The sequence below is a fragment of the Nelumbo nucifera genome, chromosome 5 (genome assembly GCF_055504915.1).
Source record: "Nelumbo nucifera cultivar China Antique chromosome 5, China Antique-T2T, whole genome shotgun sequence".
Classification (NCBI taxonomy): domain Eukaryota; kingdom Viridiplantae; phylum Streptophyta; class Magnoliopsida; order Proteales; family Nelumbonaceae; genus Nelumbo; species Nelumbo nucifera.
Window position 1 is genome coordinate 18,349,851 of NC_142653.1, and position 15,234 is coordinate 18,365,084.

The window sequence follows — 15,234 nt, forward strand, 5'->3', positions numbered from 1 at the left end:
CCTATGGAGTTGTGGCGGATAAATATTGGTTAGGTAGAAATTGCCATTCTTAATTAAAGGCCTGACTTAATTAAAGATGATTGGTTAACCATCGATTCGATTAATCGATTTTTTGTTTTTTTATATTTATTATATATTATAAAAAATGTATAAATATATAATAAAAACTAGAAATATATAATATTATATTTTAAATAATAAATATTATTGTCGATTAGCTAAAACTGAACAAGTACCTTTACTTTTTTAATAATACCGAACAAGCCGATTTAGTTAATTGGATTTTCAATTCGGTTTGATCATTTTTTAATAAATGATTTATGAAAACGACGTCTAACGGAGGGCCCAGGCGAGCGGAGGCTAGAGTGCTGGAGTACTGGCCCACCGCCCACGGACCACCAAACAAACGAATATGCGAACCTGCTACAGTCTAGTCTACACGCCAGGAACGTGATTAGCCTTCTAAATTTGGAATATTTCGAGGGTGTTTTCGTCAATAAATTAAGAAAGAGACAATTAAGCATGGGCACTTTGGTCTATAAAATTGATTCTGTTTTGCCTTCGTCCAGTATGCCTTTTCTTTAATAGCCCCTATTTTCATTATGTCATTTCACTCATTTGACGTGGTTGGTTTGTTTTTGTATTTTTATTTTGGTTTCGTAGTATTTGGTAAATGCTAAATAGTGAGCGTTTTTCTACTTTATAGGCCCCCCTTTGTTTGGCCGTAAGTTGGTGGTAACTTTCTTCTGCATAAATTTTTTTAAATGAAAATTATGATTTACCCTAACTTAAAGTTTTTTTATTTATTTTTTTATAATACATTTCGTATCAGCCCAGCTTGCCAGGTGGAACAGTACTGTATTATTGCCGGAAAAGTACTATTATTACTTAGTAGTACCGGCATGCTCCATGCCGAACAGTACAGTCCACTCCCAACTCCCAAGTCCCACCAGAAGGAAGCCACTAGCGAGAGGCAAATTAATAGAGTGGCCGAAGCTGTGAACTGATCATAGACGGGAGTTCCTGGCCTTGGCCGACGGCGAACCATTCACAGTGAGTCTTCGGCTCTTTCCGTAGAATTCTATGATCATCTCCTCTTTTTCGATGAAATTCTTATATAGGCGTTTGATTATTTCTTGATAATCCTGTTACGTCGTTGGCTCTTCAATTCGAATCAAATACCTGTTTTCTCCCGTTATTTCCCCCAAAGTTGTTATTGCAAATAGTTCATAGAAATTGAACGTTGAAGCACCAACTGTAGCTTCTCGTTGACTTTGGGGTTTCCACTTTCTCAGATTTTAACCCCTTTCATCTACTCATCTGATTGTTTAAATGGTCGTACGTAGTTTTGTTCATACTCCCATTCTTTGTTCAATTATGTCCAAATAACTATGCCAGTATTTTTTGAGGTTCTGTTTACCTATTATCGATGTTTTGTTCCCGGTTTAATTTTGTAAATCCTTGGTCTTAGTTGGATGTTGCATTGTTGATTGACTTGATTTTCTCTTATGTCACTATTATTCCATCTGAATTTCTGTTTACCTATTATCGATGTTTTGTTCCCGGTTTAATTATGTAAATCCTTGGTCTTAGTTGGATGTTGCATTGTTGATTGACTTGATTTTCTCTTATGTCACTATTATTCCATCTGAATTTTGAATGATAATATCTAATGCCATCTTTGCAATTTGTAGATTGTGAGCAGGATCTAATTCTTATTGAAGAATAATTTCTTTTCTCTTTTCTCTTTTGCTATTGTTATCCCATCTTAATCAGATTGGTCGGAAAGAAATGATGATAATAAATGGTATTGATATCTGATATTTCAAAAATTGTTCATCATAGAATAAACTATCCTTGTTTTGAGGTACACGATTATTAAGAAAGATCGAAAGAATCCATGGTTAGTATATTGCAAATGTCGAGTGAAGTTTTCATTTCATTTCTTTTCCTTTTATTTTAAATCTTACTGGATCATTGAAAACAATTTCCACTTATCTGAATTCATATCCCAGGAGAGTGATATTCTGTATTTGTCACCTGGTAATTCCCCTACTTAGAAATGGAGAAGGAACAAGAACTAGAGTGGCTTGAAGCACAGAAGATTGTCATAAGTGAAGACCTCATAGCAGCAGCTAAACAACAGCTGCAATTTCTAGCAATGGTTGATAGGAACCGGTGTCTCTATGATGGTCCTGTTCTGTACTATGCTATTTACAGGTATGTAGATTAACAAGTTGTTTCATCAATACTTTTTAATTCATGGTTTTCATTTGGCATGTATCTTGGTACATCATGGACTTAATTTCCTTTTCTTTTCTTTGTGATGTTTTCAAATTGTTAGGTGTTGGTAATAGGGATGGCAATTTTTGTGTCCCTGTCGGATACCCGGCTTCCCCAACTCAATGGGGTCAGAGATGGAGATTGCCTTGGCGGGGATGGGGATTGATAGTGATACCCGACCGGGTATGAGGAGTGAATTCACTGCCCCACCCCAAGGGGATCAGGGATGGAGGGTCATTTTTATCCCCAACAGGGATTGGGGTCGGGGGACATGGAGTATGGTCCCCGTCCCGTTGCCATTCCTAGTTGGTGACAACCACCTTTGACCTTTGGAGATATGCAGTTTGTATGTGTCCTGTTTTAAAGTGTTAGGTACAAGTGGAAAAGGCCATTGCCCAATGCTGGTCCCAGCTATATTCAGGGACTTCAGAGGGATGGATTGGGTACAAACCTAACTTCCAGCATTTTTAGCTTGTACATGGCTGGTTATAGATTGGAGCTCTGTTTTCAGGATTGTTAGCTTGAGATTTTACCCTCACACTAAGCAATGGTCCCTACTTAAAGAAAACTATTCAAGTTAAATGCTGGTTTATAAGATCTACTATGGGAAGATGATGCAATCATGTTTTAAGGAAGAGAGTGCATGCACTACTAACAAATTTATAAATTTATAAACATGTAATATGGGGAATATCAATTGGGCCTTAAAATGTGTCTTAAACAATTTATAATGATGATGGTGACGGTATTTACCACCTATTTGTTGATTAGAGAAGCAGACAAGGTTTTATCCCTGTTACATAATTGGACTTGGGCAGTACCATTCATGAAACCCTGTAATTGCACCCTGCCTACAAATGTGAAAGAAAAGGAAGAAAGTTCTTCAGTAGATGCTGACCTCAACTGTTGAACCTTCAATATAAATATTGATTATTCTCAATCTCCTCTGTTGATTACTATTTTGACTTCATTCTAGGAAGATAGATTATGTGAATACTGCAATTGCAAGTTTGACCCCTATGACTGAATTCTGATATGTACAATTTCAGGTACAAGGCTTGCTGGCTCCCCTTGCTTGCAAAGCAAGATGAGTCTTGGATTTCAGAAGGCCCTTTGGTTGTGCCTCTTGATTGTGAATGGATCTGGCACTGTCATAGGCTCAACCCGGTATATCTTTACAAGATAAATTTTCCTTTTTTTTTCCTTTTAAAATTTGTGTATAATAAAATTTTCAAATCTGGCTTCATTGGTTTTGTTACTCAGGTCCAGTACAAAGCAGACTGTGAGGAATTTTATGGGAGGATCCTTGACAATCATAATGTTGTGTCAACCATTCAAGGTGCTTCCACAAAGAAAACTGAAGAAATTTGGAACAGACTGTATCCTGAAGAGCCATACAAGCTTGACTTGAGCATCTCTTTATCAAAAAATATTGATGAAAAGTTTCCAGAGGCTCTTAGATGCACAAAATATGATTTGGTTTCAGCTGTTAAAAGGCAGAGCCCTTTCTTTTACCAGGTAATTATGAGGATTTCATGCCTGTTTATTATACATCCTGATGGACATATTGTATAATTAATTTATTATCCTACAGTACTGAAGATTTAAAACAGTTCTATGGCATTCTTTGTTAGACTTTACCAAGTACACATATTTCCTTTGCATTTATTTCTGTGGTAGGCTACATGAGCATGGAGAGAACTTTCTTATGAAGTGCAATTCTAAAAGAGTTCATTCGTATTCTGCAAGAGGGAATGTATGAGATTCCATCCCATTCCAACACTAACTTTTGCACCTTTGCTACTAAATTAATAAATCTAATTGATTACTGTTGTTGATAAAAAGTAAAATATGATTTTTTTTTCCACTAAGTCTGTCTTTAGATTATGATGGAAATGGAAATGGAGGACAGAAAAGGATTATTGAATCCAATACCTTTCATGTTCTGCTGTTCAGATCTGAAAAAGGGAAGCAGAATATGTGTAGTGGATGTTGTGTTGCATTTTTGGTCAGTGCCTTATATAATAGAATGAATTGGAGGTAGGTGTCTTTACATTATTTGTAGAACCATGGAATCCATTCCACTGTTTGACTTCTGCACCTCAGTCCAAACACAATCATAGTTATTTGAAGACCTATACATGATTGTCATGCCATGACAAGTGCTTCAATCTTAGTCCAATTTTCAAGCCTGATATCTTGTTCAGTTATGTCCAAACATATCCAGGCATCACAGCCTTTGATAACTATGAGATAACTTTTAAGTAAGTGAAGTTTGAAGGATAGGGTTTAAAGTTGATGGATAAATATATGAAAGGAAAATGTTGGGTTTAAAATGTGAATTCAAAAAATTTGAAAGAAGAAAATAAATCATATGGGCTATGGGAGCTAGTGTTTCTTAGAAAAAAGAGGAAAGTGGCATAACTTTGTTTTCTTTATCAAATGGTTTGTACCCACATGCGTGGAAGGTGGGGTGCCAACTGATTCAGTTTATAAGGTCCTTGGTTGGTTGTAGCAGAGACTTGGGATCTTGCCACCTTCACCGTTGTTGGGGGCTTATGAGGTTTGGGGGATGGGATATCCTCCCTTTTGTGTAGCCCCATTGAATGCAACCAAAAAAAACTTCACCAAACAAATTTTGTCAAAAAGCAACTTGACCTGGGCTTAGTTTAGCAATCCCATTGGGAATCTGGTTGGTTGTGAGTGGATATTTTGATCTCTATGTTGACTAACCCAGTTTTAAAAGACTGCCCAGGAGTAATTGTTTTAAATGTATTGGTATAGGAGATTGAAAATAGAATCGATAAGTTTATATTGTACAAGTAGTGTATCAGTTTCTTAATTGGAACAGTTCATGCTGTTATCATGTTTCCAGAGGCATGGTAGATTTCTTTTCACTGTTATCTTGTATTCACTGGCTTTACTTGGTTCTTATGTTCTAACCTCCATTTCCTTTCTGCATAGGTGCTAGACTGTTCTAACTTATTTTAGTTGTTCAATTCTTTATTGTCTATTTATGTCTGTATATAATTTTTGTGGCAGGTTGCCAGACCAAGTATGAATGACAATCTTTTTCTTGAGTGTGCTGTGGCGAGATACAAAGGGTTTCTGCATTTGATCAAGAGAAACAGAGAAAGGTCCATCAAACGTTTCTGTGTTCCAACTTATGACATTGATCTCATCTGGCATTCTCACCAATTGCATCCTGTTTCTTACTGTAAAGACATGATGGAAGCATTAGGGAAGGTATTAGAGCATGATGACACGGACTCTGACCGAACCAAAGGGAAGAAGCTGGATATTGGATTTTCTGGAACTACCAAGCAGTGGGAAAACACATTTGGTTCGAGGTACTGGAGAGCAGGGGCAATGCATAGAGGCACTGCTCCATCTCCTGTCACAGTGATACCTTTCACCTCAAATCTTGTGGACAAGAAGGTAGTTTCACCCAATGAGCATCAGAAAATGACTGAGCTTCCCAAGACAAAATTTGTGGAGGTAAGCCTGAAACTCTCAGAACTATTTTTGCAATTACCATTTTCCGTTTGTTCATTTGGTAGTTGGTACATGTTTTCCGTTGCATTTGAACACCTAACAACTTGAAAATGTAGAAAAAAGGATTATTACATTGATGTCTAGCCCCATTCCTTTTTACTAACTTTTAATGCAATCCCTAGACGTTACACTAGTGACACAATATTATGATCCTCTAGTCAAATGGCTTGGATCCAAAGAAGTTCCATTCCAAACAATGGATATCCAAAATAGTTCTTGAATTTATTGCCATTCCATTATATAGAAATTATTATTATTTTGAAGAATAACAATATAGAATTATCAGTTCATTTCAGTACCTAAAAGTAACTTGGCATATATTTCTTTAGATTTCATGGAAATTGATTGCCTCTACAATTAAGAGTGAGATGACAAACCTAGTATTCAGCTCTCTTTATGCTCATTGTATCATAGTTAAGTAACAATAGCACGTTCATATTAGAGCAGAAAGCATATGAATTCAACTTTTGAGCAATGATTTTAAAGTTGAACTTCTCCCTTTGGGGTGTTTCCTATTGTATATCAGCTGTCATTTCTATGATAGAAAGAGATTCTAACCAAAGAGCCAAAACCATGCAATTTGAACGTGATTTAAATGAGTTATGGCCAGTCTAAGTTTGTAATAAAAGTATATGAAAGGATTTACTCATTTAGAATATCTTGGATGTTATTGAGCAGCTACTGATTTTATTTAATTATAATTCGAACATCTAGAGGATTATTTTCTAAGCTAGATCCAAGTTATGAGTTGTTCAAGAAGTAGAGTCAAGGTTCTTTTGGGTCCTGATACGCCTGTTTACAGGTGTTTCGGGACCCCACTCTTTTTTAATGAAAAATACATGTATTTAACTCCCCAAAAACCAAAGTTTGAAAAAAAAAGCATGTTTCCGCATATATTGAAGTACCGATACGCCTCTGCTGATAGGCGTATCGATACTTTGAACCATGAGTAGAGTGTTTAGAAACTGTTCAAGATAAGAGTTGTTCAAGAAGTATAGTGCTTCTAAATTTGATTCTTTAGATGTTCAGAAAAAGTTTGGGGATCCATATTTGTTTTGCAACCATCAGAGCACTGTTGTAATTGAAAGGGTTGAATTGAATGGGTCTCTGCTTTTCCGTTTTCTCAGGTTTGATGCTTAAGAAATTTTTCTTGGGTGTGACTCCATTGTAGGTTTTGTATTGAGTTTGGTTTGACTGTTTTCTTTATTCAAGAATAGAGGATGGAGGTATGACTCCTTGAGAATCTATCAAATAATCTATATATCTTATATGTATCATCTAGATTCATCAAAAATTCAATTATGAGAAAATTTCCAACTTCTTTTTCAATCTTGCTTGTTTGCCTTTTGGCTTCTGAACCATGTCTGTAAGAAATTTGGTAATTGGCTGTTATATATCTTCAATAAAGAATAAAGAGACATAGGAAATTAAGATGGGGATCCAAAATCAGTTCGGTAGACTATAGTTTAATAATTAATCACTTGTAGAGGAGCAAACCATTGGGATGCATCTGTCTGAGATATCCCCCCCACCCCCACCCCCCAGATGATTTGATAAACTATTAAGTTCCTCTCTATCTTATTAACTTCAATGATTGGAAAATGTATCTCTTCTTTCAGAAGAAATACCATGAAATAATTAGTTATGGCTGTTCTGCCAGGGAAATTATTTGGCCTAGGATATTAGCCAACTTGGACCCATTATGTGAAACCTGCCTCCTGTATTGCCATACTATGGCTATGATCAAGGTTCAAATTTTCGATATGATACGCCCCGTATCGGGTGTATTGTATCATTTCTTTTGGGTTCCGATACACCTTCTTACAGGTGTTTTGGGACCTCACTCTTTTTTAATGAAAAATACATGTATTTAACTCCCCAAAAGCCAAATTTTGAAGAAAAAAGAAACTAAAATAAAAACATGTTTCCGCTATCAAAGCATCGATACGCCTCTGCCAATACACAGAGACGTATCGATACATTGAACCATGGCTATGATTATCAATAGTTTATAAGTACCATAATGATGGATCATCCAAATCAACATTAGGATATATTGCATGTATTCTTGACAGTTTTACTTAACTCTTCTACTTGGATGTTTTTGTTCTTGTTCTCCTTCCATAGCCCCCCAGAGAGAAAGGAAAAGAAAAGGGGAAAATTCAGATTATTGTTTCTTTGTTATGTACCAACTTTATAAAGTTGTTACAAGCTAAAAGGGCCAAAGTAGGTACCCTAGTTTAAAATTGAGAATCCAGAAAATGTTATCCTTGTACTTTTAATTTAAGATGCCTAGATGCAGATACTGACACAGGCATGGATATGGGAAATTAAGATAACCTATGATTTTGAACATGGATACAGGTATGGGTATCCCATTTAATATGCTCATATCATGCTTCCATTATCTAGTTTTTGAAGTCAAGTGACATTTCTCAATACTTCTTGTCAAATTTAATTAAACTTCTAACAAATACAGATTTTTTTTTATAACATGATTTGTTAAAACATGGAACCTTACAGAAGAAATACCATGAAATAATTAGTTATGGCTGTTCTGCCAGGGAAATTATTTGGCCTAGGATATTAGCCAACTTGGACCCATTATGTGAAACCTGCCTCCTGTATTGCCATACTATGGCTATGATCAAGGTTCAAATTTTCGATATGATACGCCCCGTATCGGGTGTATTGTATCATTTCTTTTGGGTTCCGATACACCTTCTTACAGGTGTTTTGGGACCTCACTCTTTTTTAATGAAAAATACATGTATTTAACTCCCCAAAAGCCAAATTTTGAAGAAAAAAGAAACTAAAATAAAAACATGTTTCCGCTATCAAAGCATCGATACGCCTCTGCCAATACACAGAGACGTATCGATACATTGAACCATGGCTATGATTATCAATAGTTTATAAGTACCATAATGATGGATCATCCAAATCAACATTAGGATATATTGCATGTATTCTTGACAGTTTTACTTAACTCTTCTACTTGGATGTTTTTGTTCTTGTTCTCCTTCCATAGCCCCCCAGAGAGAAAGGAAAAGAAAAGGGGAAAATTCAGATTATTGTTTCTTTGTTATGTACCAACTTTATAAAGTTGTTACAAGCTAAAAGGGCCAAAGTAGGTACCCTAGTTTAAAATTGAGAATCCAGAAAATGTTATCCTTGTACTTTTAATTTAAGATGCCTAGATGCAGATACTGACACAGGCATGGATATGGGAAATTAAGATAACCTATGATTTTGAACATGGATACAGGTATGGGTATCCCATTTAATATGCTCATATCATGCTTCCATTATCTAGTTTTTGAAGTCAAGTGACATTTCTCAATACTTCTTGTCAAATTTAATTAAACTTCTAACAAATACAGATTTTTTTTTATAACATGATTTGTTAAAACATGGAACCTTACAGAAGAAATACCATGAAATAATTAGTTATGGCTGTTCTGCCAGGGAAATTATTTGGCCTAGGATATTAGCCAACTTGGACCCATTATGTGAAACCTGCCTCCTGTATTGCCATACTATGGCTATGATCAAGGTTCAAATTTTCGATATGATACGCCCCGTATCGGGTGTATTGTATCATTTCTTTTGGGTTCCGATACACCTTCTTACAGGTGTTTTGGGACCTCACTCTTTTTTAATGAAAAATACATGTATTTAACTCCCCAAAAGCCAAATTTTGAAGAAAAAAGAAACTAAAATAAAAACATGTTTCCGCTATCAAAGCATCGATACGCCTCTGCCAATACACAGAGACGTATCGATACATTGAACCATGGCTATGATTATCAATAGTTTATAAGTACCATAATGATGGATCATCCAAATCAACATTAGGATATATTGCATGTATTCTTGACAGTTTTACTTAACTCTTCTACTTGGATGTTTTTGTTCTTGTTCTCCTTCCATAGCCCCCCAGAGAGAAAGGAAAAGAAAAGGGGAAAATTCAGATTATTGTTTCTTTGTTATGTACCAACTTTATAAAGTTGTTACAAGCTAAAAGGGCCAAAGTAGGTACCCTAGTTTAAAATTGAGAATCCTGAAAATGTTATCCTTGTACTTTTAATTTAAGATGCCTAGATGCAGATACTGACACAGGCATGGATATGGGAAATTAAGATAACCTATGATTTTGAACATGGATACAGGTATGGGTATCCCATTTAATATGCTCATATCATGCTTCCATTATCTAGTTTTTGAAGTCAAGTGACATTTCTCAATACTTCTTGTCAAATTTAATTAAACTTCTAACAAATACAGATTTTTTTTTATAACATGATTTGTTAAAACATGGAACCTTACATATTTTTAAGTTTTGATGCTATAAGGTATACTCTAGAATTAGTGATCTTTGGTTTCATATCAGGTATATATAATGTCTGATACTGGTAAGCTAGGCATGTCCTAGTAGCTTGGTGTCATAGGTTCTAATTGAGCTGTCCCTAGGATAAAATAATGTTCATTGAATTTATGGTTTTTTCTAGTTCTTATATATTTGTTTTGTTCTTTCAGGTCCTTTTGGAGATTGTGGGTATAAGAAATGTACCATCTGGGCACGATGGAAACCTCTTTATCTCTTTTAGTAAGAAGCAGCCAGATTTGTTCTTGAATTCTACGAGATGGCTCAGTATTTTGTCTGAATATGGAGAGAAACAAGTTTCTGCTTTTCAGTGTGAACCCACAGGGGAGTTGTTCTTTGAACTTATGTCCCAATCACCTTCTGACATATCAAGACCAGCCAAAGTCATGGGGACAACATCCATCTCTTTGCAAGACCTGCTTGACCCAGCCTATAAACTGTCAATGGAGAAGTGGTTTGAGTTGGCACCTCGTTCTGGCATTGGCTCCAAGCCAATCTATTTGCGTATTGCTATTTCTGTCACTACCCCAGTACTAGCACCACAGGTGCTTAACATGGTCCGGTCACGTCCATGCTTGCTTAATCCTGGTTTCTTCCCACTACCAGGAAGGGTCCAACATGCAAAGAGCTGGACAAGCATTGTGGATGAAACTGGCAACGAGATAATGAATATCCAGATGAGGTGTGCAAAAATGATTTCCTGATTTTCTATTAACAGATGAGATCTTGCAATTCTTTGTAGGTCTGGCATCTTAGTTCTGATAGAATGAGGCCAGGTAGCTTTAGGTTAACAAGTTGAGGAAACTGAGACACCAAGAATATAGCCAGTAAATCAGTCTCCCATAGGGCTGAACAGGCTTGGATAAAGCATTTGTTAAAGTTTGAATGGGCCTGGGCCCAATGCTGGATAAATTCTTCCCAAAACACAGGTATGGGTCATTGTAGCGGCCTAAACCATTTGGTTCCAGAAGCTTTTAACCTATAATGTCTATTTAGATGCTCACAAATTAAAAAACTTGGCCATGATAACCATAGATCATCCAAATGGTTTGGTTTTGGCATTTGAGAATCTAAATTATTTGACGAGTCCACCCACCATGCACCACAAGCATACCCCTTACAGTCCATAGGATGGACATGTGGATTTCCTCTTTCAAAGAGGTACTGGTAAACTCTATCTTTAGTAGGTGAGAAAATCACTCATGTGAAAATAACTAGGCACTGCCACAGTTTCAAGATGTGAAATCTATCTTGATTCTTATAGATCAAGGAAATCATTGCTTACTCTTGTTTTGATGTCATGCATTTATTGGACAGTTACTTGATCTAGGAGCAAATTTCCCTTGTTTTTTATTGTTTCAGTAGCTTATAGTACTGCATGGAAATAATCCTTAATGCATTATTATATTCGAGTCTTGAACATAGTCAGCGTCTAATTTCTAATGAATTACAGGGAAAAAACTGAGGTTGGAACTGAATGTGTCACAATGAAAGAGGTGATTGGCATAACGGGATCTGGTGAAACTCATGTTCTAGCTGAGTTTGTAGAAACAGGGTGGTCTTTGATAAACTCTCATGGCTCCTTTCAGCTTCAAAAGAAACCCAGTGAGGATGGGCATATTTTTGAGCTTAGAGGTGACCCGATGGTAAGCATCTTCACTATTCTTCCAGATATGATTCTCATATCTCCTTGTTGGTTTACTTATTTAATTTGACTTCCCCCAAATGGAAGCAAATTTTCTGAGTTTCTCTTTGAGAATCATATAGATGCACATTAATTACCTTTTAGGCTTTTACCATTTCTATGGTGTCTACGAAAATTTTATTAGGAAATGCATTGTCCAATTCACAGGGCACCTGTAATGGATGCATGCCACACATGCTCATCAAACCTGGAATTTCCATTTCATGGACAAACATATTTATATAGTCAAAATTACCACTTGAATTGACTACCATGTAATGTCATACCCCGAAAGTGGTTGCCTTGGACTGTTATTATGGATATCTGGGCATGATGATATGAAACTAAAATATAAAGGTCATGATTTTTTTTGGTAGAAATAAAGGTGATGAATTTTATGCATGACACTTGCAGCTTCATATGCTCTGTTTAGATATTATTTGTGAGTATGATTTAGAATATCACTTAAGGTACTTAAATTGGATTCATACTAGTCATGGAATTTAATTTTATGATTCAAAAGGTGCTTACATTGAACTGGATGGGTGGTGTATAACAATTGGGGTGTATTCAACTATGTCATACAAGTCTGACCAACCAATGAAGAAATGCACAGAGAGAGAGAGAGAGAGAGAGAGAGAGAGGGCACTCTTGAATTCAAAGTTGAAGTATAGTAGACAGTTTGGCCGCTCCCTCCCATTGCTCTAGCTTATGGGAACTTCAGGTTCTCGTCTTTGACTTGCCTAATATTGTTGTCTTTGTGTTTTTCTATTCTTGGTGCAGGTGAAACTTTTCCCCGGTAGAAAGTTGAAATTTGAACCAAGGAACTGTGAGAGGCACAAGAGTGACTACGACTTCATGACTGTAGTTGAATACACAGCTGAAGATCCATATGGCAAAGCCTTGGCATTGTTCAACTTGAAATCTGGGATTCTCAAGGTACATCTACATTTTCTACTATTCTTAGCAGGAAACTCCTCAATTAACGCACTCCCCACTTAAACCTTCATGCAGGTCAACAAGGAATGGTTCGTGTTGCCTGGGATAACATTGGCTTTTATACTCTCTGACACTATGAGAAAAGAGGGATACAGTAGTTTCATTGCCAACGGAGATAACATAAAGGAGATGGCCTGTTTAAGTGAGGATGCTGAGAATCGTGATATGACTGAAAAGGTGGGTGCTAGCAATGAAAACTGTGTTAAAGGAGAGTGCGAACGTTTAGTAAAGAGTGGCGCATGTGGTGGAGGATGTGGCAGTGGATGCGGAGGTGGGTGTGGACACATGATAAACAGTAGTGCCTGTGGGGGATGTGGTGGCGGATGCGGTGGTGGGTGTGGGAACGCGGTAAAAAGTGGTGGTTGCGGAGGATGTGGCGCCGGATGCGGTGGTGGGTGTGGGAACGCGGTAAAAAGCGGCGGCTGTGGAGGATGTGGCGCCGGATGTGGTGGTAATTGCGGCAATAGCTTGCCTCATAATGCTTAGAATTAATGGCAGCGACATGAGCCTATGCATCGTGGCCGTGGGTCGTATAATACTTTGATTATGCTGTTTGTACTATCAATTAGCTTAATGCTTGGCCCGGTTGTAGCGGAGAGTTGGGATCAAATCCCGCTATCACCAAGGTTGGTTGGGGAGGTTATGGTTATGGATGGGAGACGGGCTACTCCCCGTTGTGTAGCCTCATGAATAAAAATAAATAAATAAATTTGTAATAATAATAATAATAATAAATAAATGTGTGGGTGTGGCTTCGTTTCATTGGCTTTTCCTTTTTTTTTTCTTAACCTTTTTCCTAAAATTACTTAGTACTTGCTACTTTTTTTGGCTTCACTAAATTACTTATTACTAATTATGCATCGCCTGGGTTTCTGTCAAATATATAATTGAACGTACCAAGTAATGAGGTTCACCTAATAATGATTTGTACTCCCTTTAACCACAAAATTATCGGGGTTTTGTTATGGGACGAGAGGAAATTAAGATGGAAATAACCCTTTTATCAAATTGCCCTTAATAGTAAATATTTTACCAAAGTGGTTTCAACAATAAAAGTATCAATTGTGGAAATTATAAGCTATATCTCTAAAATATGTATTTTGAAATTGATAAATGTATCCTTTTGTTTATGAGCATTGCACATAATTTTATTATTTTTCATTTTAATGAGAGGGAATTAAATGAGGTACAAAGTAGTAATTCAAATTCCATTTTATGTTATTACAATTAGAAAGGGATTGAATTAAAAAATAGGGGTATTTTAGTCAAACATAAACTTCGTACTTTGTTATTACTTGGATTTTATCCAAATCCAATCCAATTATAATCTTATTCAACACTACTATTGGGAATGCAATTGTTGGGCACATGGGTTTAGAGAAGACTACTAGTTTTTATATCTATGATAAGAGTCTAAATCTCCTAAAAAATGGTTCCTAGTTTTTATATTAATGATAAGATTCCCTATCTCTTTACAGAAAAAAATTTAGCCCAACCCCAAGCTCTAAACCCCCAATCCTAACCCTAACCCAACTTGGCCTTCAACCTGATCTACCCAATTCGAAGTCAACTTTGGCTTGCACTAGGCTCGGGTTGGGCAACCTAACCTTCTTCTCATCCTTTAAAATCTCGTAGAACTTTTCAATCATAGATCTTAATTCAATTTTCATAACATATACTAATCCTTTGTTTCATTAATATTTTTTGTTGATGTTTTTATTGGTTCTTTTAGTATAAAATTCAGAAAAATAAGTGTTTAAAATGACTATAGCTTATTATGAGTTATGACTTATGATACATCTTTTATGGGTGGCAAATAGGAGAGAGTAGATGAAAAATAAAATATTCAAAAACATAAAATATGTTATTAAAGTTTTAGTCTTTTCGATTATAATTAAGTGAAGTGATTATCTTAAAAGAAATAAATGATACTATGTGGTGGGGGCTATACAATTATCATGCATCTAAACAAATCAATGTATGATATATATATATATGACATGTACTATAGAGTTGGGCTTGGGTTGGGTCAGATTGCTCAAGGGGTCAACCCTAACCCTAACCCAAGCATCAATCCAATCCAACCCAACTTGACTTTTTCGGGTTGGGTTAAGATTGGATTTGGGCCAACCCAGCCCAAGTTGCAATGTTATCATGTGGGTAGGAGATCTGGCCTGTTAAGATTAATATCCAATTTGGAGTCCGGGTGGCTATGTATCTAATCTATGCATCAGCTATGTATCTAATCACAAGCGAACATGCTAGTTTCAAACACCTAAGTATGGGCTCCGTGTGTACATATCGAGTTGAAATTCAGGATTCTAGT

General features: G+C 36.3%; 1 protein-coding gene across 3 annotated transcripts; it reads left to right on the plus strand.

Moving 5' to 3' along the window:
* Positions 1-832: 832 nt before the first annotated feature.
* LOC104595562 (glycine-rich domain-containing protein 1) lies at positions 833-13,670 on the plus strand. Of its 3 annotated transcripts, XM_010256336.3 has the most exons (10): positions 914-1,053; positions 1,777-1,903; positions 2,016-2,220; positions 3,333-3,450; positions 3,547-3,801; positions 5,326-5,781; positions 10,378-10,907; positions 11,679-11,871; positions 12,693-12,848; positions 12,924-13,670. In XM_010256336.3, exons 3-10 carry the CDS (start codon positions 2,063-2,065, stop codon positions 13,392-13,394), a joined length of 2,337 nt encoding a protein of 778 aa, XP_010254638.1. In that variant the 5' UTR covers positions 914-1,053; positions 1,777-1,903; positions 2,016-2,062; the 3' UTR covers positions 13,395-13,670. The 3 variants fall into 3 exon arrangements, with proteins under 3 accessions (XP_010254637.1, XP_010254639.1, XP_010254638.1); XM_010256335.3 differs by lacking the exon at positions 1,777-1,903 and having other exon boundaries at positions 833-1,053; XM_010256337.3 differs by lacking the exon at positions 1,777-1,903 and having other exon boundaries at positions 894-1,053; positions 2,061-2,220.
* The last annotated feature ends 1,564 nt before the right edge of the window (positions 13,671-15,234 follow it).